The following is a 24,810-nucleotide window of genomic DNA, read 5'->3' on the forward strand; positions in this document are numbered from 1 at the left end:
GCAGCCACTTTTCACGTAGTAATCCATTCCTCACCTTGGGACACCATAATAAAAACAGATACTGCCCCTCAACCAAAGTCCAAATGTATACATTGCAAACCAGGGGAGCTGCTGGACAGTGATGGGTTTGAGGAAAAAAAAAAGAAATGGCAGATTGTACCATCCTTGCTCAGCGAAGCTCAGGTCATCTAGGGTGACTACTCCACCATTGCCTAGCTGAAAGTAAATGTCCGTGGATTAAATGTGTGACTTCACTAATTGGCTAAAAATCAGAAGAATTTCATTGTGACTTTATGATTTTGAAATAAAATATTTAACGATACAATATATTTTGTACCCTCAGTAAAAACAAAACCTGGTATTTCTATAGAGAATTTACTGTGACAAAGCATCCTGAGGCACTTCGAGCAGCATTACAAAGCAAAATGGTACCGACCTCCAAAGGGCGCGCTAGTTCAAATGGTTAGAGATAGGTTTTAAGGAAAGTTTCAGAGAAGGAAAGCCATGTAAAAACAATGTAAAATTTTAGGGAGTAAATTCTAAAGCTGAGTTTTACAAGTTAAAAAGGATAGTCACCACTGCCCAAGCAATAGAATTGGAGGTTTTTAAAGAGGTCAGAATTAGAGAACTGGGGACTTCAGGAAGAATATGGGGCTGGCAGAGATTTGAAATATGGGGTAAAGGAAGAAGGGATCTGAAAATGAAAGATTTTTAATAGATTTGAATAGCTTCTTTCTGTCTTGCTCATAGCCCAAGTTGTTCACTCACCTGTCAAGCCATCACCTTTTTGTTGGCTGTTCATAATCAGGGCTTAGTCCACAAACCAATCAAGTTCACTTGGAAACAATCCCTTAGCTCCAGTTCATCTGCACATTGCCGGAATCTTCAGCTACACAAACAGCTTTCAGAATGGGTAACAAGTATCTTCCTTTCAAAATGCAGCCATCCTTGTAAGTCCCTGTGTTTCTAAACAGTTTTTTTTCTCATTTCAGTCCACATTTAAAAAAAATCACAAAAATACAAAGACGTGGTCTTTATAATTGTTTGACCAGGTGTAAGTGAGGGGGTCAAGGAGTGCGTGGTTGATGGTCGACTGAGTGTTAACAGCAGCAGGGTTTTGGATTATGGAGCGCCTAATGTGGGAAGCAATCCATGAATATGTTGAATAGAAGCAATAAATACACAGTGCATGGCAGCAGTCAATGAGCTGAGGCAATGACAGACTAAGAGAGGATATTGGGCTGAACAAAGATCGTTCTAAGGTGCTGTGAATATATCGTTGACAGCTCACCAACAATGTTAAGAAACTTGTTCAATCTTTCAGAGTTTCCAGGGAATGGACTGAGTCAATGGTTAGGGAGCGGAGTTTGGGATGGGGTCCAAAGATAACAGTTTTAGTTTTCCCAATATTTAACACCAGAAGCAGACAAAGCATCTATAGTTTAGAGACAGAGAGCAAAAGTGAAGAGGGATGCTGAGAGGTCGAGTTCAGGGTCATCAGCACATATGTGAGAACTATTGTGTTTTTGGAGAATGTCATTAAAGAAGCGCCCGCAGATGAGAAATAGGAGGGGTCCAAGAAGAGAACGTGGAAGACACCAGAGGTAACCACAGTCGTGGGAAATTAAACCATTGAGAGTGATTCCTTGGTTTTGATTAGATAGAGAAGAAAGGGAGTAAGCAAGCACATTCTTAATCCATTAGACGACAATGAGGAGACAATGGAGGAAGATGGTGAAATCAACCATGCAAAATGATACATACAGGTCAAGAAAGAGGAGGAAAAGTGCACTACCTTTGCCACAATTCCACTGGATGTAATTGATGACTTTAGTAATAGCTGTTTCAATGTTACAGAATGGGTTGGACAAAATGAGGGAAGTGGCAGAGGTTCTGAACCGAAGGTCTCAAATCTCAATCTACAAAAGCGGCCATGAGCTCTTCACTTGTTCTTAGAGTAGACAGCAGAGGAAACAGGGGAGAGGGTTGAAGAAAATAAATGTGTACATATGTCTGAATGCACCTTCCAGCAAATTAAGTACTCTACAACAGCAAGTACATTTCAAATTTGGGAAATGAAGCAGCTAAACTGCACAAAGAAAGCTCTCACAAATGGCAATATGATAACCAGATGTCGATCGTGGGATAAACATTGCCAGGGCACCATGGATACTCCATTGTTCTTCTGCAAAATAGCATGAATGATTTTTTTTTAACATCCAACATGAAAGAACAGATGAGGTCTTGGTTAAATGATTCATCTGAATGCTGGTGCCTCTGATAGTGCAACACTCCTCCATAACCATACTGCTCTGCACTGAAAGTCTGTCAAGAAAGGACTAAAGCTCTATCAGTCAGAAGATCTTTGGAGATTTTTTTCTGTAAAACAAATACTTTCAGCTACTGTCACATCTGCATTTGTGAAGGTGTCATGGGTGAACATTGTTTTTGGCTACTTAATTTTTAAAAATGCTGCTGCAATAAAATAAATTTTAATGGCACAAATAATTTCAACAGCTAATTTTAATCAAATATGCTAGCCTTATTAAATTGAAAACTGCACTGAAGCACTTATTATAAACCACTTAATGTTTACACTTAGCAATGGTTGTGATAGATGTGAAAAAGTTGATCAAAATAGATTAGAAATAGATTAGAAATTGATTAAAAAGATAGACAAATGGCACTAATTACTTGCTCAAGTGCCACAGGGTAAAAGCAGAAATCTATGTGAACTGGATCAGAGAGCAAAGAACTGGAGGAGAAATTCCTTCAATGTTATTAGGATCTGGAACACACTGCTTGAAAAAACTTTTGGAACTATATTCCTTAGTAACTTTCAAAAAACAGATGGGTAAGTACTTGAAGATGATAAATTTGCAGAAATATGGAGCAACTTTCTTGTGTAGAACCAAATCTTTCAAGAGAACAGATAATGGAAAAACGGGTTGAACAAACTTCCATGTTGTAAAATTCAAAAATACTTGCATTTATACAGCATTTTTCACAACTACTAGATGTATAAAAGTGTTTTACTGCTAGTGAAGTACTCTCTGAAGTGTGTTAAGTGTTGTAAACAGGAGGGTACATAGACAGTGCACAGAAAAAGGTTGAGTGAGTGAGCAACAAGATGACAGAGTAAAATGCAAGGAAGTATAGCGTTCTGGGGATGTGGCTTTCAATCCCACCATAACAGATACTGAATTCAAATTTCAATAATATTCTGGAACAAAAATCTAGTTTAATGCTGACTACTGTCTATTATTGTAAAAATCCATCTAGTTCACTAATGTTCTCTCGGGAGGAAAATCTGCCATTCTTACCTGATCTGATTACAGATGCGCACCAACATGCTTGATTATTAATAAGTCTTTCAATAAGATCGTGGATTATTTGATAATCCTCAATTCCATTTTATTGTCTTTTCTCTTTAACCCACAATTTCCTTACTGATTAAAAATCTGACTATCTCAGCTTTGAATATACTTAATGACCCAGCCTTGATAGCCCTCTGTGATAAAGAATTCCATACACTGGTTAGCCTCAGAAGAAATTTCTCTTCATCTGTCTTAAGTGACAGACCTCTTACTCCAAGATTATGTCCTCTGGTCCTAGACTCCCCCACATGGAATATAACCTCTTCACTTCTACACTGTCACATCAACGATCTTGCAGTACCTCTGTAGGTCAGATCAGGTGAGAATGGCAGATTTCCTGTCCCAAAAAGATATAAATGAACCAAACGAGTTTTTACAGTGGGGGTACCATAACAGTTAGAGTCATAGAGATGTACAGCACGGAAACAGACCCTTTGGTCCAGATATCCAATCTAGTTGCTTTTTGTCAAGTCCCCTAAGAATATTGGATGTTTCACAATAAGACACCTCTCATTCTTCTAAACTCCAATGAGCAAGAGCCTAAACGACTCAACATCTTCTCCTAAGAAAATCCCTCCATGTCCAGATCAATCTGGTGACCCTTCCTTGGTCACCTTCAATGCTCTTCCTTTCCTTTGACCAAAACTTCACAGTATTCTAGGTGTGGTCTAAGTAGAACCTTATATAGTTTTAGCAAGACTTCACTCCTTCTATACTCTGTCCCCACTGAAGCAAACGCCAACATTCCATTGTGTTCACTATTACCCACTTAACTTGGATGCTTACTCTTTGTGAGTCATGCATGAGAACCTCCAAATCCTTCTATGGTGTAGATATTTGTAATCTTTCTCCACTTAAATGATGGCGAGTCCAAAACTAAAAGGCATGGGTTCAAGATGAGGGGGCAAGATTTAAAAAGGACCTCAGGGGCAACTTTTTCACACGGAGGGTGGTACGTGTATGGAATGAGCTGCCAGAGGAACTGGTGGGGGCTGATACAATTACAACATTTAAAAGGCTTCTGGATGGGGATATGAATTGGAAGGGTTTGGAGGGATATGGACCAAATGCTGGCAAGCGGGACTAGATTAATTTAGGATATTAGTTGCATTGAAGGGTTTGTTTTCACTGTACAGATCAATGTCTCTAAATAATATTCTGCTCCTCTATTCTTCCAGTCAAAGTGCATAAGCTCACCTTTCCCGACATATTCCACCTACCAAGGTTTTGCCCACCCACTTAACCTGATAACCTCCCTCAGCAGACTTTGTGATATACTCACCACTTGCCTTCCCACCGATTTTTTATGACATATGCAAATGTGGCAATAGTATATTCACTTACCTGCTCCAAATCATTTGTGTACATTGTAAATAATTGGGACCCCTGCACTGAACCCTGTGGAGTTACAAATTTCCACCATAAAATGTGGCCCTTGCACGACCCCTTGTCTTTATTAGTTAGCCAATCCGCGATCAATGCAAATATACTCCTAACAACACTATGGACTCTCACCCTGTTTAATCTAATGTAACGTAAATCCAAATACATTAGATTTACTGCATCCCTGTCATCTATTCTGCTTGATACTCTTCAAAGAATTCTAACATAGTTATCAGGTATGATTTTACCTTCATGAAGCCATGCTGACTCTGCTTGACTATATTGCATATTTCTCAATATTCTACTATTACATCCTTCATAACAGACTGTAGCATTTTATTGATAACATATGTTATACTAATCGGTCTGCAGCTACCTGTTTTTTGTCTCCCTCTTTTTTTTTGAATAAAGGTGCAATATGATAAAAGCCAAATAATCGGGTTTTAATTAACAGTGAATTAAGGAACAAACGCTCACATCTGATATACAACTACACATCAAAATCATACCACACAATCCTTTTACCATGTTTTTTTCCTCTCCTGTACGGCAGATGAGACCTCAACTGAATGCATCATCTGAAAGCAATTTGTTTATGAAATATTACTGTTCAAACACCAAGTGAAAAGTCATTTGTTCCTTGAAGCTTATATAACTCTGCCACCATAACTAGAGGGCATAGGTTTAAGGTGAGGGGGGGGGGGGGGGTAAAATTTTAAAAGGGACCCAAGGGGCAACTTTTTCAAGCAGAGAGTGTGGTGCATGTATGGAATGAGCTACCAGAGGAAGTGGGGGAGGCTGGTACAATTACAACATTTAAAAGGCATCTGGATGCACATGAATAAGGAGGGTTGAGGGGGATATGGGCCAAGTGCAGGCAAATGGGACTAGATTGATTTATGAATATCTGGTTGGTCTGGTCGAGTTGGACCAAAGGGTCTGTTTCTGTGCTGTGCATCTTTATGACTCTATAACACTGCTGCAAGAATAGCAGAATGTTTGTTATATGGATAACTGGGTTATCTGCTTCATGTTTGATGCAGTTAATTGCAAAGTGGGTACAACTTTGGAGCAAATGCATAGTCACAATGCTTCAAAAAATCAAAGTGAAAAAACTGTGGATCGCCTGTGATTCCACCTTGCCCAAATTTCTCCATCTGCTTTGGTATTACTATTTCATCTTCACCCTTTTTATACTCTAGTCTGCTTACTCTAATTATTTTTTAAATTTACAGCTGCCTTTTCTCTTGCTTCACTGCTCCTGTCATAATTGAGTGGGGACAAGCAAAAGCTACCTCAATAGTGTAAAACCAGTTGAAAGACCAAGTGATCAAAATGGACGTGATCAAGATCTGTATCGAGAAAATACATCCATCACAGAAAAGATGTGATTAGCAATTATAAAATCGTCCACAGCATCAAAAAAGTTTATGAAATAGCAGCGATTTCGTTCACAAGATAGGTGTCGATGAAAAAAAATGTCCTATTTAAATCAAAGTTGCCAAAATACAGCCTCCAACTAGTTCCTACAAGATTCCAACATTCTTCATCTACATTATCCTAGCCATGAGTCTATTCAGCAATAATATATATTCACACTGGAAAAAAATGTCCCAGGATGTTTGGCAAACTGAACATACTTATTTTGGAGTACATCTGATACCTCTCAGAGACTGAACATGTTCATTCAACAGTTACCTCTTGACTTAAACCCAGATTTAGTGTTAAATGAACAGCATGTTTGCAAACTCTCACACCAGATTCATTTGAGGTCAAGTAATTGTTAGGAAGTGTCTGACATATATGACAAATCCAAAAATAAGCAAAAATATAATGAGGACATGCATCTTTGATCATGAAAGCGTGATGTTTATTTGTTATAAAATAAGTAGAAAGCGAGAACTTTAGATGCTGGAGAGACTTGTGTGTGTGTGGTGCTGGTAAAGCACAGCCGGTCAGGCAATATCTGAGGAGCAGGAGAATTGATGTTTTGGGCATAAGCCCCTCATCAGGAGTGTGGGCCGGGGGGGGGGGGGCTGAGAGATAAATGGGAGGGGGGGTGAGGTTGGGGAAGACAGCTGAGAATGTGATAAAATAAACGAAGCAAGAAAATAAAAGATTGACTGTCAGCAAACAAATCCAGTATCAAACCACTCAGGCAAATAAAATACACAGATAATGATCGAATGTTGTCCGATAGATTTTAAAAGGGGGAGAAAAAAAATCTTGGCCAGCTGGTAAAGATTCAGAATTAAGATGGGTAAATTGTTCATGTGTGGCTAATAATGTTGACAAATACAATAGTCAATAGCTAAGATCAGACAAGGCAGAATTATATAGTTATGAAAGAATTAGCATAGTCCAATTAAATAATAACATGATTGTGGTTACACTTGTTTGGTAATGTTTCTGTGAAAGGCTTTGGGAAATCTTTGTTGAAGACAAATTGTTGCTCTTTTCACTGTGTACTACATCCACTAGCTTTGCACATGAGGCAGGTCTCAGAACTATTCTCCTCTTGGAGTTTAAATGAAGATTTTTTTTCATAATGGGCACAGGTTCAGAAATTGAATTTAATTGGAAAATAATTACAAGAGATGCAGCTATCAAATCAGCATCTGCATGCTTTATTGCAGATACTTGCATGACTTATGCAATTAAGTGACTGTAGTAGACAAGTTGTCTAGAGGGGGCTATCATTTCTGCACTTTATCCCTTCAGGATACATGTCACTAACACAAAATTAATGCCCAACACTGAAAAAAGGCATAATTTTCTTACAACCTTAATCCTTTCTACACTACCAAGTACAAGCAGCATAATTCCAAATTAAAATTACAGCTAACATTTTAAAAAAAGTGGTAGCATTATTACACTTTAAAACTTCAGCTTAATTGTCTATGCTTATGCACTGCACACAGGATACTTAGGTACTCAATGTACACTTTATAATTTTTCATATACTTACTGCACACTTTTGAGAGTTGTGCCATTGACAGAATGATGTGGGGATTTATGTACCTTAATATTTGAAGGAAGCAAACCATAGTGAGAATGTAGCAGAGCATGTGATTTTGGGCTTCATAAATAAATAAAGGTTTTGAGAATAAAAGCAGAAAAATTATGTTGAACATTTATAAATATCAGGTTGAGCCACAAAGAGTATTGCACCCAGTCTTGTTCTGTAGGAAGGATGTAAGGTCCTCGAGAGGGGAGCAGAGGGGATTTATCAGAATGTAGAATGAGGCAATCAAGCTACAATGCTGGATTAAAGAAGCTGGTATTGTTCTTCAATTACAATGTTGAGGAGAAAGCAAATCGATTCATAGAATTATGTCAGGTTTAGATAGATAAAGAAAAACTGTTCCCCTTAACTGATTTGATAGAGGTTTTCATAATCATGAGTGGGCTAGAGGGAGTATGTGCAAACAAAGCAAGCCTGATAAGAGAAACATAGCCACTGGTCAACATATGGAATGCACTTCTTGTAAATGTGGAGGAGGCAGGTTCAATTGAGGCATTCAAGAGAGCAATGGATGATCATTTAGACAAAAAAGGTATGCAGGTATACGGGGAAATACCTAGTACCATAGGTACTGGTGCAGGCACAATGGTCTTAACAGCCTCCTTCTGCACCGTGACAATTCTGTGATGGTACAAGTCTCAGATTTAAGGTTATAGCAGGATGCGAGGAGGAAATTTATTTACAATGGAAATTTACTGTCTACCTGGGATTTACTGTCTACCTGCTGATGGTCTAGTTCTGACAATAGCTAGTTACAAGGATGATAATAAATGGTCATCCAGTCATGAATTAGAAGTTTTGTGCATAACAGTCATTGTATGCGTCAAAGTTACTTCCTTACAATAGAAACAACATCACAACACAGAAAGTGATGTAGATACCAGAAATCTGAAAGAAAAGTTGAAAGGGCTAGAGAAACTCAGCTGATCTGGCAGCATCTAGAGAGAGAGATAGAGACAGAGAGAGAGAGACAGAGACAGAGAGACAGAGAGAGAGAGAGAGAGAGAGAGAGAGAGAGAGTTAACATTTTGAGTATGGTATGACTCTTCACAGATGCTGACAGACTTGAAATATTCCAGAACTTAAGTGTGTTTTCATTACAATATAAACAGCATATCTGATGCACATTTCCTGCAAATAATGACATATTTTTAAAAAAAATGAAGGCAAGTAATTTGAAAGGCACATAGGCCCTCAGCAATTTAAAGTTCCTAAAATGACACAATTTTGATTTGTACGTTTGCATAAGGACCAGAATGTCTATAACCCATGAATGACCTTACCAATTATATGTTTAGAAGGAGAATGAAAGTCAGGATTCTGACCTGTAAATTGAAAAGCGATGACCTCATCCAGACTTTATAGTTTTATTGAGGCAAAACCTCACCCTAACCGTTTCTTATAAAACATTGCCTGTTTATTCTGAGTAATCCTGCTCTCCTGTCTGTTGATATCATTTAACAGCAGGTTAGGTGAACTGGCCATGCTAAATTGCCGGTAGTGTTAGGTGCATTAGTCAGGGGTAAATGTAAGGGATCGGGTCTGGGTGGGTTGCTCTTCGGAGGGTCAGTGCGGACTTGTTGGGCTGAAGGGCCTGTTTCCATACTGTAGGGAATCTAATCTAATCTAAACAAAATTCTGCAAGTTTCAAAGTTCCTATTGCTTCTAAATGGGTCAAATTGCAGGCAGAACAAAAGCATATCACTGCCAACTCTGACAAAGGTATATCAGCAAACCAGAGAGCTAAGAATGAGTCACGAATGAGCCATATTCAACATGGACACAAACCATCAAAACCAACAAAGCAAACAGCTACCAACATAGACCACCAAAAGAGTGGAATGATAACTAAATGAACAACTGAAATTTGTTTTGAAAAATCTGTCATCTGGCTTGATTATGATGACAGAAAACATTAAATTGTTTAGCACTAGAACTGCTTTTTATTCTCAAGGGTAATAGAAGGATCTTATTTTTATTTTGAAGAATTTCGACGTTCACCTGCAGTAAAGAGACTGCCTGCTTAGTGGCAGGGTGTAAAGACAACAATCTCTCCATCAATGTCAGCAAAAAAAAAGGAGCTGGTCATTGACTTCAGGCAGCAGAGTGGAGGGCATGCCCCCATCTGCATCAATGGTGCTGAACTAGAGATGGTCAAGATTGTCAAGTTCCTGGGAGTGATGACCACCAACAATCTGTCCTAGTCCACCTTCGGTGACACAATGGTTACGGAAGCACAGCAACCTCTCTACTTCCTTAGGAAGCTAAGGAAATTTGGCATGTCCACAAGGATTCTTACCAATTTTTATAGATGCACCATAGAAAGCATCCTATCTGGATGCATCACAGTGTGGTATGGCAACTACTCTTTCCAAGACATTCAAGAAACTACACAGTCGTGAACACAGCCCAGTCCATGACAAAAACCAGCCTTCCATCCATTGACTCCATCTATACTCCATCCATCAGAAAAGCAACCAACCTAATCAAACACTGCTCCTACCCCAGTTACAGTTAACACTCTCTTCCATTGGACAGGAGAGGGGTTGCGGCAAAAAGGATAAAGTTCCATAATTTTATAGTCTTACCAGACCATAGGGCTGCTCTCTCAGAGAGAGGTGGTAGTTTAACCAGGATGGTGGTGGTAGGGTGGGGTTGGGGGGGTGAAGGGGTGTTACCCATGCCTCAGTCAAGGGGAAGGGTTGGAAAAGAGAACCTTTCATGCTATTCTCCAGGAGTTTAAATATCATGAGGCTATTTGACCTCATGAACATCAGAGCAGAAGATAGAAAAGTTTGAGAATGAACAGCTTCTTCCCTGTTGTTAGCATGCTTTTGAACAGACCTCTTAAATGTTAATTCTAATCTCTCTCTCTCTGCCCCTTCTCTGTGGCTGTAACACTTGTGTTCTGCACTCAGTTCTGCTACCCTGATGCACTTTATATGGTATGACCTGTCTGTATAGCACACAAAACACTTTTCACTGTATCTTGGTAGATGTGAGAATAATAAATCAATTAGTTCAGTTACTTCAAAGTCATTTATGTGGATAGTAAGTAATTGAGATTCTAACAGGGAACCCGTGCCCCCCCCCCCCCCCCCAACACTCCACTTGCCACATCCTGCCAATTCAAAAACAACCCTTTAAGCCCACTCTCTGCCTCCTATCAGCTAACCAAGCCTCTATTCATGCTAATATGTTATACCCTACATCATGCGATCTTATAAAATAAAACAAAGAATTGTGGATGCTGGAGATCTGAAACAAACAAAAACATAAATTGCTGGAGAAACTCAACAAGCATGACAGCATCTGTGGAGAAACCAGAGTTAACATTTTGAGTGCAGTAACTCTGCTTCAGATCTTGGCCAATGAGATCCTACTTTATATAGTAAATTTTGAAGTGGCACCTTATTAAAGACCAATTCAAGTATAGCACCTCTTCTGGATTCCCCTTTATCCACATTGCTTATCACTTCCTCAAAGAAGACTAATAAAATAGTCAAACATGATTTCTCTTTCATATAGTTATATTCATACTGCCTGACTGCATTGCGATTTTCTAACCATCTTAATATATGAGATTCTAGTGTTTTCCCGATGGTAGTTGTTAAGATTATTCAGTCTGTAGTTTCCTGCTTTAGTCTCTCTCCACTTTAGGACAGGAGAGTGATGTCCATATTTTACAATCTAATGGGACCTTTCCAAGATTTAGAGAATTTTGAGAAATTAGAACCAATGATCCCACAGCCAGTTCTTTTAAAACGAGGTCCATCAGAACCCAGTGATTTGTCATATTTCAGTTCTAATAATCAAGGCTTTTGCTCACAGATCTGCATTGGCTCCTAGTCTGACAACGTCTTAATTTTAAAATCCTTGCCCTAACTTCTGTCCTTATTTCCTCTATTGTCAAGCTCCTTTCCCAATTCTAACCATCTCCGAACTTGGTCCAATTCTGGTTTTTCACACGGCTGCAATTTTAATTAACCCACCATTGTTGATCTTCCTTTTTCTACAATCTGTCCATGGGATGAAGGTATGACTGGCTAGGCCAACATTTACTATCCATCTCTAATTTTCCACAGGGCACTTATTGCTGTAGGTGTGGAGTGACATAGAGGCCACCAATCAAGGACAGCAGATTTCTGTCCCGAATGGCCATTAAAGAACCAGTTAGGATTTTACGACAGTTGACAGTGGGTACATGGCCATTAGACTATTTACTATTCCAGGTTTTCATTGAATTGAAATTTCACCATCTGAGTCCAACGACAAACTGCAGAATACCCTCCACATCAAGATATTGCTCAGATCTACATTAAAAGTGCCTCATGAAATAAGTGTTTGTTCTCACACTGAGTGAGCTAGCATTTTGCAGCTTCCATTAGGTTGCAGTAAAAAGGATAAAGTCACCATAATTTACCAGACCATAGGGCTGCTGTCTGAGAGAGAGAGAGAGAGAGAGAGAGAGAGAGAGAGAGAGAGAGAGAGAGAGAGAGAGGTGGTGGTGGTGGTGGGGGATCACCATGCTTCAGTCAGGGGGAAGGGTTGGAAAAGACAGCTTTTCATGGTATCCCCAGTCGGTGAACCCATGCTGTCGACATCACTCTACATTGCAAACCAGCCATCCAGCCAACTGAGCTAATTGAGATTGGAGTAGATCTCATTTGGGACATGCAGTTGTGGAAAGTAGAGTTATGCTTCAATTGTGCACAGAGGTTGGTCTGTTTGTTTGGGGAGGTAATCGACAGACTTTAGAAAGTGCACTTTCAAACCTTGCATCCTTAAAGGACTCCAGGACTTTGAGTATCATGAAGATATTTGACCCAGTGAACATCAGGGGCATTCAGGAGATTCCACGCTGAAACATGTACGGCATATTCTCTGGCAGCAATCATTGGATTATCAGTGGGGGCAGGAATCCTGGATCACTGTACCTCTCTATTCCCCTCCAATACCCTCTCAGCCTAGGGGCCCATCAATCCAATCATCATTAGCACTTACAGTCATCGAATCATACCCTTCAGCTCAACTCCTCCACACCAACCAGATATCCCAGTGTGACCTAGTCTCATTTGGACCATATCCCTTTCCATATGTATACCCATCCAGATACCTTTTAAACATTGCAATTGTACCAGCCTCCAACTCTTCCTCTGACAGCTCATTCCGTACATGCACCACACTCAACACGCAAAAGTTACCCCTCAGGTCCTTTTTAAATCTTTTCCCTCACCTTAGTTTTGGACTCACCCACCCAAGGAAAAAGACCTTAGCTATTCACTCTATCTTTGCCTCTCATGATTTTATAAACCTCCACAAGCTTCCAATACTCTAGAGGAACAAGTCTCAACCTATTTAGCCTCTCCCTGTAAACTCAAACCCTCCATAGTTTCTGCACCCTCTCAAGTTAACCAACATCATTCCTAGTGAAGGGCAACCAGAATTATATGTAGTATTCTACAAGTGGCCTCACCAACATCCTGTATAGCCGCAACATGACATTCCAACTCCTATACTCAATGTTCTGATAAATGAAGGTAAGCATTCCAAACTCCTCCTTTACCACACTGCCTACTGTGACTCTACTTTCAAGGAACTATGCACCTGCGTTCCTAAGTCTCCTTGTTCAGCAACACTCCGTACTGCCTTTTAAATAGCGCTCACCCCAGTGCAGATGCAAGGATCAGATTTAAAGTCACATTCTTTCCATGAAGAGAAGCTTTAATGTAATGTCAGGAGTCCCTGACCAACAACAGACCCATTCGCTTCACCAGCAAACTTGACTTCACTGCTTTCTCAATTTTGAGCAACACAGATGATATAGTACAAATCAACTCAAGCTAACTTCTGGGACAATTTACTATGACAGCAGTTTCTCAACAAATTAGTCAGGAAAGAGTCTTTAGATCTTTTAAAAAGAGGAACAAAATATTTTCAGACAGTTTAAGCTCCTATCAGAGTCATAGCCTGAACTGCATTAATAAGAACTCAGGAGTCATTTTAGGTCTGAATATCTGGTCCATTTCTTGCATCCTCTGGGAAACATGTATTTAAAAATAAACAGTTTGCAGCCCAAATGGCTAAGCATGTCAGACCTTCACATACTCCAAGACAGGCTGGGAATACAATCTGCAGAAGCCTATTTTGTGGTGTTTATTTCCTTTTAATGATGTAATGGAAAGATGATGATCTGGTAAAGATTGTTTAAAAACAAAATTAGGTAGCATGTCTGAGACCTTCCTTCACGGAGCAAGGATTTCATCATTTTGAACCAGGCTTAAAATAGACAAATGTGAACAGATGGCTTTATAATTAAAAGTCACCATATCAAATCTCAAAATTATGGACATTTCAAAAGAAACTGAGTTTTTGTTTTCCTATGCAAAATATCAATAACAGGAAACATTACTTATAGTACAGTCACTGGCCAAAAGGAGCTTGTTGTGAGAAGCTGTGCAAATTGCCTCCTACACACAAAGCGCTTGGAAGAATGAGAGGTTATACAATCATGGAGTAGTACAGGATGGCAAAAAGCCCTTCAGCCCACTGCATCCATACCCATCAAACAACTATCTACATTAATCCAATTCCCTGACACTAGGCCCATTGCCTTTGGATGGCTAAGGTGTTCTTACCTCAAAAGAGTAATCAGATTGAAACATATAAGATTGAAAAGAGGCTCAACACTGAAAGGAAATCTCCCCCTGCCTGGGCATCCAGAACACAGCGCTACAGTCTCACAGGAAATAAATGACCACTACAAATGCCGGAGGAAAGATCACAGAAGCGCTTCACAGGAGGCTCCCAAGCACTGAGGATGTCACCTAGACAGGGGACAAAACGTCTGCACCAGAAATTCCCAGCTCGGTGAACAGAACCACAACAATGAGCACCCGAGCTACAAATCTTCACAAAAACTTTGAGCACACAGGACTAAGCAAAGATGAAATCTCTTTACTCAGAAGGCTGTGAATCTTTGGAAATCTTCACACTGATGGTTGTGAACGCTTCATCAGAATAGTCACCTCAAGATGCGGGAGGGGGTTACTGCTTTTGCCCCTTTTTGTTAGTTTGCCCGTAAATAACATACCTGAAAAACTATAAGACAGATTTCAATGAAATTTGGCTCACAGAGAAGGATTGGCCTGAGGAAAAAAAGGACTTGCTTTGGTGGAGATGGGAATCCAGATGTTGGATTTCTTTTAAAGGATCGGTTAACAATAGAAGGCAGTGTGTACCAATCTTTATTCCGAGTAGAGCCATTTACTTTATTTAGAATTTTGTTGATTATTTTAGGGTTGTCGATGGTCTCAGGTGCAATCTGTCACAACGGAAAGGTGCTTCTGGCTACAGAGGAAGTACACCGAAGGTATATCAGATCAGAACCTCATCGGCAGGAAGCATAAGGTCTGTTCAACAACAGGCTTTTGTCATAGTATGGGCAGCACTGCATCTTTCCTCAGTGGCAGTCCGTGGATTTCTTAGAGGGTCTTCAGGCAGGTGTGGAAAGTAACCACCATTTAATAGGGAGAGAACCTTCAAGAGAGGCTGGCACCTCGGACTCACCCAGGACTTCCCTGGAAGACGAATGCAGACCTGCAAGAACTAGCTGCTCTGGTCACAGATGGTTTGAACATTAAGGGAATGGAATCCTTTCCTATTCAAGAAGACTAATGGTTCACAACAGGGTAACATGATTGCTTTGTGAATCCACCTGATTCCAGATGGAACCAGTGAAGGCTGACATTTCTGATGCTGTCACTGCCCGACTCCCAAAGGGGGACAAGGTGAATAAATGGGCTGATGAGAAGACAACATCAGTGATAACTTACGAGTTGAGGACTGACAGATGCCATGAGATCTACAGTAGCTGCCCTGAAACAATTATTGAACCAGTAATTAAGAGAACTATCCTCATTTCAGGATAATGAGATAGCAATGGCACCTAGCCCTTGTGACTGAGTTTTCACCCAGTAGCTGGCATGAGTCTGGCACAGTGGCTCAGGACATTGTCTTCCCCCTTCTGCACTGGTTCTCTGTCATTTCCAGGGAGCTGCAGCTGTCTCCTGTGGTACTTCCTTTACAATAGTAGTATCACAAGACCACCTGCTGGACTGACCTCCTCCAAATTTTCTCAACTCCCAGATCGGAGTGAGTAGTAAGAGAAAGCGTAGTGTAGCAAGGGAGGCTTCAGTCCTGACATCCTTCCTCTTTAATTTTCAGGCATGGCCTCACAGAAGGTAGTGCCGCACTTTGATCGAGACCCTAACAGCACACACTGCATTCAATTCTGCCTTGTGTCTGTTGAGAGGGCAACTCCTTATCTCCAAGCTCTACAGAGCTTTAAGACATTTGCTACTGTTTTATAGCCCAGACAATATCTCTTCCCATGTACGTTCTTTATCCTGACCTCACTTATCTTGGCCCAAGAAAGTACCCATGGAATAGTTGCTAGAAGCCTGCAGCCATTTACCTCTCCCCCTCCAACCCCACCCCCACCACCCCCAACCTCCTTCCCCCACCCCACCAGGCCCAGCAGTGTCGATGTGAGAGAAACAGTTAACACCTATGATCAATTCCCTTTTGTCACTACTGGGTTTGACTGATAATCGGTTGATCTGTTCATTGTTACTTCCAGTAGCCAACTAAACACTGCTCCGGGTTACTTCGCCAAAATGTTAGAAAACAAAACAAAAAAGGAGTGCTAATATTTTAAATTTTATTCTGGTCGCGGCACTCAATACAAAATTAGCACTTGGTAACACACGGAACTCACTGATAACACATTAAATACAAGCCACACTGTATCCTGGCTGTCATTTTCAGTTGGGAATTTGATAATAAAAGGTGATAATACATTTAAAATACCAACAACGTGCATCATAGGGGGTGTTGATGGAGAGTTGAGTAAATGGAAGGCTCTCTACCTCTCTAGCCGGCAAGCTGGAGATCAAACTTTAATCATTTGGTGTGAAATGTACAGACTGCTAGATTGTGGTCTGCATGGGGTAATCGACGCTAGTCAGGAACATCAGTGAATGGAAATAGCTCACTGCAAAAAACAGATGATAAATTCAGGACTTCACAACTTGACACCCTCAGAAGAAAACAATATGGTTTCGGCAAACCAATGGCCACAGATTGAAGCAGACACGGCGCAACACAACTTTTTTCACTCATGCAAAAAGGGCGTGTTTAGGAACATCGTTATAAACAATTCGGGAATATACCTAGCAGGAAAAGAAAAGGTTACAGAATGGGTTAGTGCAATACAGCCTTTTCTCATGGCCACTTCAGAATTCTAATGTAAAGTAATCAGAGTTTCTGACTTCAAGCTCACGAGAAAACAAGTGTGCACATAAATGAAGCAAAGCTCTGAAAAATATCCCTTTTTCTCTAAAGACACAGCCTAGACACCATGAAATCTTAATTTACTGAATAAGGTGATGTAGCCTGAATGAGGATGAGAAAGACTCCCTCCTGTGGATGATAAAAAATGACAGAGTCAGAGCTGAACAGCACAGAAACAGACCCTTCGGGTCCAAGTTGCCCATGCTGACCATGCCTAAATTAATCTAGTCCCATTTGCCAGCATTTGGACCATATCCATCCAAACATTTCCTATTCATATACCCATCCAGATGCCTTTTAAATGTTGCAATTGTACCTGCCTCTACCACTTCCTCTAGTCCATCCTCTGTGTGAAACAGTTGCCCCTTTTGGTCCCTTTTAAATATTTCCTGCTCACCTTAAACCTATGTCCTCTAGTTCTGGACTCCCCTACCTGAGGAAGACATTATCTATTTACCCTATCCATGCCCCTCATGATTTTATAAGCCTCTATAAGGTCACCCCTTAGCCTCTGACGTAACCTTCTTCAATGTCCACTACACCTCCAATTTTGGTGTCATCTGCCAACTAACTAACCATTCCTCCTACGTCGACATCCAAATCATTTATACAAATGCCAAAAAAGCAGTGGACCCAGCCCCGATCCTTGTGTCACTCTACTGGTCAAAGGCCTTCAGTCTGAAAAGGAACCCTCCACCACCACCCTCTACCTCCTACCCTTGAGCCAGTTCTGTATCCAAATGACCAGTTCTCCGTGTTCCATGTGATCTAACCTTGCTAAACGCCTTACTGAAGTCTATACAGATCATGTCCACTGCTCTGCCCTCATCAATCTCCTTTTTGACTTCTTACTCTCAGAAAGAAAAATCTCACCTCAGTCTTAAATGTTATTTTGAAACGGTCATCTGAAACCAATCTGAAATAGATCACCAAAATTGGATTGCTATCAATTTAAAATTTCACTAGATAAGGTTCCATTGTGACTCCAACAAAAAAGAATTGCCTTTTGTTTCGAAATTAAAACCAAAATACTACAGTTACTGGAAATGTATCGCAAAGAAATGAAAGCTAGGAGTACTCTATGGATCAATTAGAATGTATGGAGAAAACGGAGATGGTTGAGATGGGTGGAATTTGATTATTTTCACAGCAGCTTTGCAGTGGGACATAGAAGCAATGACATCATCACTATGTCGGATAGCTCAGCATAATGTCACAGGTAAATACAGATGGGTCTGATATCAGCTATGGCCGAGATAGCAGTTTAGTTTAAAATTCAAAAAGTCTGAAGAAAGATGTTTCAAAGCACTTGCATCTTTTGATGAACATTACTTAGTTTTTTCGGTGACTATTTTTAATAGCCCAGATATGGGGAGGAGTGTGAAGCTGTCAGTACTCCAGTAAAACCAACAAAAGCTTACAGAATTCTACTTAAATGGAGAATTGCAAATGTTGCTAATAGTAATTCTATTCTTCACTCGAAGGTACGCCGCTTAGGTATCCAAGACCTGTGTTAGCTGTGTCTGGGAAGGAAGTAACTATATTTTCTGTGCTCAGCTATAGACCTCTTCTTACTACAGTCTCAATCCCTTGCAAGAGAAGGAAGTTCAAAGGACATTTCCCTTAGCATCCAGATGAAATGCTTTCCATCTTCTCAATCCAGAGAGCCCTGGGAGAAGCCCATTGCCAGGCTTCCTCAAACTCCACATTTTTTTTGGCAGCTGTGACTCTAAATCTGCAATCTTTTAGCTTTAAGAAGCTGAGGAATTAATTCAGCTCACACCACTTAAAAAGGGGCATTATTCACCTTTCAAGAGCATTTACATTTCCTCCGTAAAAATCACAATTTCCACACAGTGCCTGAAAACCCTTGGAACAGCAGTTATGGCTTGAAATCATTACTGTAAAGAACATAGCTTTTTATTTTTCTGTGTTTTTGTTATGAACAGAAATAGGAAAAAGGACTGTTTTAAAAGCCAAGTACTATTGAAGGATTATTGCACTTCTTGTTAAAAGCCAGGTACCTAGCAAACAGGAGAAGCACTGTTTACTCAGCTGTTGGCTCAAACTGTGGGGAAAGCCTAGTTACAGATGAGCTGGGGGCTGTACACAAATGGAGATTTGGTTGAAAACAAGTAGCCAATTAGTCTGTGAAATAGTGACAGTTATTGATGACCAAGGTTTCCTGCCTGCCAACAATCATGTGATTGGCTCCCGGATAGTTGAACAGCTCGGTGGTGCAAACATTCGTGTCTGAAGCCATCAGACATCCAGAAAAAGAAAAGCTGTTTTCCCTCTGCAGTAAAAAGAAGCTCAAGCCTGAAGATAGCCAGTTCATTTCAGTCCACTGTGACTTTTAAGAGGACTTTTAAAAGTGTGATCCAGTCACCCTGTGCCTCCTGCAAACAAGTGAAAGCACCCGGAGAAGAAAGAAGAAGAATCAGCATTTTGATCCACAAAAGGACGATCTCAGCAAATCCTGTGACCAGGGACCACTCAACCAGCTGTCCATACTTTCCCTCTGCCCACACTTTTTGTGTGTACGTTGAGTTGGTGTTTGCAAGTGTTATAACTTTAACTAACAGTTATATGTCAACAGTTCACAATAATTAGAATGTATTTATCTGTAATTATTCAGTATAGAATGGTCTGTGTTTGCTGTCAGCTTGGGTCTAAAAGATAAGTATTTTGGGGAATTCCACATGCCTTGATAAAATCTTCAACTTTTAAGATGACACCAGGAATAGCAGGGCTTGATTTCCAGCATGATACTCAATAAAACACAATAGTGCTAATTTCATATGGTTAGACTTAAAAAGCGGATACTTAATACCAGGGTGCACTGATTGACAGACATCATTCGTGCAGTTCCAACAGAGTTATTAATTGACAATTTCCAGTGGTTGCGACTGAAGTGGAGAACATTCAGAATTCCTGGCTGTTTACAAAGGATCCAGTACTAATTCTCTCAGCAGGAGCTGAATTTACATTTGGTTCATAATGTTATGAGGCTATTAAAGAACTACCTAACTTTGATATGAGTTGATAAATATTTGGTTCTTTTGTAAAAAAAGAACATATTGACTACTTGAAAGGATTTAGATTGTTGAATGAGCTTCACAAGAGTTATATTCAGTAACAGATGTATATGAGTGAGAGCTCTCCCAGTTTGTTAGAAGCTTAAAAATGTTCTCCATGTTCCTTCTGAAGACTATGTATAGTGATTACTGAGGAATGGTGTAGAAGAAGATGAAGGTAGGGGTTTTATGAAGACCATGTGAGGTACATAGCCCATGAATGTGGCATAGAGGATAGACACAGAAGTTGGCCTGTTTGAAAGAGGGGTCGTGGAGATCGTTTGGAGGATTTGGATGGTGAAGGCTTGAGTGCTTAACAGTGTTTTATACAACTAGGATAATGTTCCAGAGAGCTGTGATAGGCATTCTAACCATCCTGTCTCAGCACTTGCCTATCTCCAATGCCAGTGAGCTGAACTCCATCCCACCCCACCAAGCAGTGAGTGGTGCTGTTAAAAGGTGTAGGGTATGTACAGTTGACTTGCTCCTCTTGCCTTAGTCGAGAAGATCTTAACATTCAGGTTAAGAAAAGGAGCTCTCAGACGTGCTGTCTCTATTGAAAGGAAGTGATGCGTGTGAAATAATCTAATGCTATCAGGGATTGTGAAAATACAACCTGTTTCATTCAAGGCATTTGAGGGTTTACAGATAAAAAGAGACTGGGCTTTAACTGAACAAGTTGTGAATGAAGAGGTTATAAGCAACTTTTCTTCTATGTCACAGAGAAGGAGATGCAGGATACCTTCTGTATTGGTTGAATAAATCAAAGATCAATTGGATAATTATCTGTCTGGGAGTAAGACTGGAAGTTATGAAACAAAACCAGAAATTCCAGAAAAGTTCAGCAGATCTGGCAGCATCTGTAGAAAGAAATCAGAGTTAGCTTTTCAGGTCAACTGACCCTTCCTCAGAACCTGAAAGGCTAACCCTGATTTCTGTCCACAGATGCTGCCAGACCTGCTGAGCTTTTCCAGCAATTTCTGTTTTTGTTTCCGATTTCCAGCATCCATAGTGCTTTCAGTTTTTATTTGAAAGTTTTGAAGACAGGTATGGACTTACAAAGTTAAGCCTTCAAACCATTTTACAATTTGAAGACATTTCTATCAATTTACTACTCTTACCATCATTGAACTTTTAAAAGTTCGGAGATCTTGCCTGAAAAACATCTGTAAAGAACAGGTCAGTGCTGTTTCAGTTATTCAAATAGCAGTGTTATTGATCCTGCAATTGTACAAGTTTATATTTTTGATGTATTAGAATAATTAAATAGAACAATATCGGAGTTTAAACTAATTGACACAACTTGGAATTCCCCTAAACATTACAGTAGCACAAGTCTTCACTTGGATTTATTCATTTATATCAATACTTCTAGAACACAGTGGGAGACCAAGCCTGGGGTGGGGGGAGAAGTGGGAGAGCAGTCCCAGGTCAGGTGGGGGGGTTGGGGAAGAGAGAGGAAAGGGATGGGCTGGTGACCCCAGGAGGTGGGTGTAGTGGGAGACTGAGCCCAGGGCGGTGTGAGAGTGGGCCTGGGGTTGGGGTGGGGATGGGGGCTGGGACAGGGGCAGGGAGATCAAGACAAGGGGGAGAGAAGGTGGGAGACAGTGAGCCTGGGAAACCATAGGAGAGCAAGCCCACCACGGCAGTGAGAGCAAGCAGCCTAAGATCTCCCGACATCTGCGGCAGTGTCAAGCCATCCCAAGGCAGAGGAGATCAAACCCTTGTGGGGAGTGCGATCCCAACACAGCTAAAAGGTCTGCAATGTTGAACTTTTAACTTTATTTCTTTACTTTTCAACATTATAATGGGAAGGACTCTAATGATGAATTTTTAAATTACACTCCTTGTTTTTTCCATTTTGTACCTAGGTACCTTGTACTAAGATGGTACCAGAAATGGTGACATTGTACATCTTTCACCATACTTCTGTATCCCTGTACTTGAGTATATATGACAATAACATCTCAGTCTCATTCTAATACGGTGTTTTGCTTTTTTACCCAATTTAGTTCTAAATGACATAAAAGACAAATTGAAACATCACCTTTATGGTCAAATGCTCTCCGACAACTTGCATTTTAATACAGCTGATGTAACCAGGGCCATGTCTGTTTCAAGTGAGTGTTAAATGCAGAAGGCCATTCAGGCCACTGTGAGCGTACTACTTTATAAAAACCTCTGAATAACCACTCTTGTCTTACGAGACAGTTCGATCTACAATCTAGCACTGTTGTACAAGTCTATGCCTCCTATCAGTCAAAATGCTTTTAATGTGGTCCTTCAACAGAAAATCAGATACATTCAACAGACAAGACTGGGGCTAAACGAGAGCACGGCTAGGTTGGAAGACTGGTTACGTGCAAAGTTTGTTTGTACAGATGGGAGCTCATATGAAAATTGGTGCATGTTAGCAAAAAAAAACACAATTTACTTCGAGTCATAGAGATGCACAGCATGGAAACAGACCCTTCTGTCCAACCCGTCCATACCGACCAGATATTCCAACCCCATCTAGTCCCACCTCCCAGCACCCGGTCCACATCCCTCCAAACCCTTCCTATTCGTATACCCATCCAGATGCCTCTTAAAATGTTGCAATTGTATCAGCCTCCACCACTTCCTCTGGCAGCTCATTCCATACACGTACCACCCTCTGTGTGAAAAAGTTGCCCTGTAGGTCTCTTTTATATCCTTCCCCTGTCACCCTAAACCTATGCCCTCTAGTTCTGGACTCCCCGACCCAAGGGAAAAGGCTTTGCCTATTTATCCTATCCATGCCCCTCATAATTTTGTAAACCTCTATAAGGTCACCCCTCAGCCTCCAATGCTCCAGGGAAACAGCCCCAGCCTGTTCAGCCTCTCCCTATAGCTCAAATCCTCCAACCCTGGCAACATCCTTGCAAATCTTTTCTGAACCCTATCAAGTTTCAAAAGCATCCCCACCCAGACTCACGACCCTCCTCCCCCATTTCCCATGGTTAATCTATACATTCCTGGACACTGTGGTAAATTCAGCCAATCCATCTAATCTGCACATCTTTGAACTGTAGCAGGAAATCCACACAAACACGAGGAGAATGTGCAAATTCCACACAGACAGGCTGGAGTGAACTCGGGTCCCTCGTGTTGTGAGGTAACAGTACTAACGACTGAGCCACAGTGAGTAAAGGTACTGCAGACGAAAAACGCATATAAGGTTAGGACATGCGTTTCATCAATGCAAATTCATTGTAACATGACGACAATTTGAGGACGCTGTCTCTAAAGTGTGATCTTTTAGAACATATGTTGGCTCGAATGCAATTACAGCACCAACACTTTAAGCGCTTTTTTTTATATAATAGATATTTTTATTAGAAATTTAACATTTTTACAAGTTTACAAAAATAAACAAAACTCTCAAATGCAAACATTGATATATAATTAAATCAAATATACAATAGCCAAAATTTAACAAAAAAGAGAAATAAAAATACCGAAAAAAAAACAAAACTCAACTTTCTACTAATCCAACCTACAACTAACCAGAGTGTATATTTAAGTCTCTTACATGCTCGGAATGTGTTAACATCAAATGTAATAAAACCCGTATTCGTGCGGGATTCCTCTCCTAAGGGGCCCCGGACCAGCCAGGTTTGTAATCTCAATTAAATAAAAGCCCTTGTTAGGATAGCCGAAATATCTATATTTATATAATTCAAGAAGGGCTGCCATATTTTATAAAATAATTCAGTCTTTTGGTGCATCATATTTGTAAGGAAGTCAAGGGGAATACATTCCATAATTAATCTGTACCAATTTGAAAGTCCAGGGGGGCCCTCAGCCACCCAGTTCACCAAAATATTTTTCCTTGCACAGAAAGAGAGAATAGAAAATAGTCTCTTCCCGTACATGTCCAGGGATGGAAAGTTCGAAAAGCCCAAAAGGAGAAATACAGGATCCACTTTAATTTCCGTTCCTAAAATTTCTGTCAGGGTACTTGCTACTTTAGTCCAATATCTACGGATCTTATGACAGGTCCATAGGCAATGTACAAGAGTGCCCACCTCTATTTTGCATTTGGGACACATTGGAGATGCTCCTGTCTTAAATTTTGCCAATCGATCCGGTGCTATATGGGCCCTATGAAGTATCTTCAGCTGGATAGCCTGGGTTCTGTTACAGATAGTAATTCTTCTAGCATTTTCCCCAAATATCATTCCACATTTCTATAGAGATTTCTAGTCCCAAATCCTGATCCCATGTTTTAAGCAGATTGTCCATATCTCCTGATACTTCATCATGTAGTAAATGATAAATAGTACTGACGGAAGATACCCCCACTGGTCGTAGGACATTACATTCTCTATCTGATTTATAAAGACTATCTCATAACGTAGTCTTCTTCTGTATATAGTCTCAAATGTGGAAGTATCGAAAGAGGTCTCCATTAGGTAATCCGAATTTCTGACATCAGGACCCCATCCCTAAATAGGTCCCCTAGACATGAGCTACCCCTGGATCTCCAGAGTTTAAAAGTGGCATCTGTAAACCCCGGTTGGAATCCCCATGCTCCCACTATCGGTGCATAGGGAGATGTTTTATGTGAATT

The 24,810-nt window shown here is 40.4% G+C and overlaps 1 protein-coding gene across 11 annotated transcripts in view; it reads right to left on the reverse strand.

Moving 5' to 3' along the window:
* The window catches only part of LOC140477023 (UDP-N-acetylglucosamine transporter TMEM241 homolog), a 225,545-nt gene that overhangs the window by 130,078 nt on the left and 70,657 nt on the right, over window positions 1-24,810 (reverse strand). The window contains exon 14 of one of the 11 annotated variants that reach the window (XM_072570139.1): window positions 841-966. The exons of the other annotated variants lie outside the window; for them this stretch is intronic. Coding sequence (XP_072426240.1) covers window positions 886-966 — 81 coding nt within the window. The 3' untranslated portion in view covers window positions 841-885. Of the gene's footprint in view, window positions 1-840; window positions 967-24,810 lie in introns of those variants that run through there. 11 annotated transcript variants of the gene reach the window in all.

This window comes from Chiloscyllium punctatum, chromosome 5, assembly GCF_047496795.1.
Source record: "Chiloscyllium punctatum isolate Juve2018m chromosome 5, sChiPun1.3, whole genome shotgun sequence".
NCBI classification, from domain to species: Eukaryota; Metazoa; Chordata; class Chondrichthyes; order Orectolobiformes; family Hemiscylliidae; genus Chiloscyllium; species Chiloscyllium punctatum.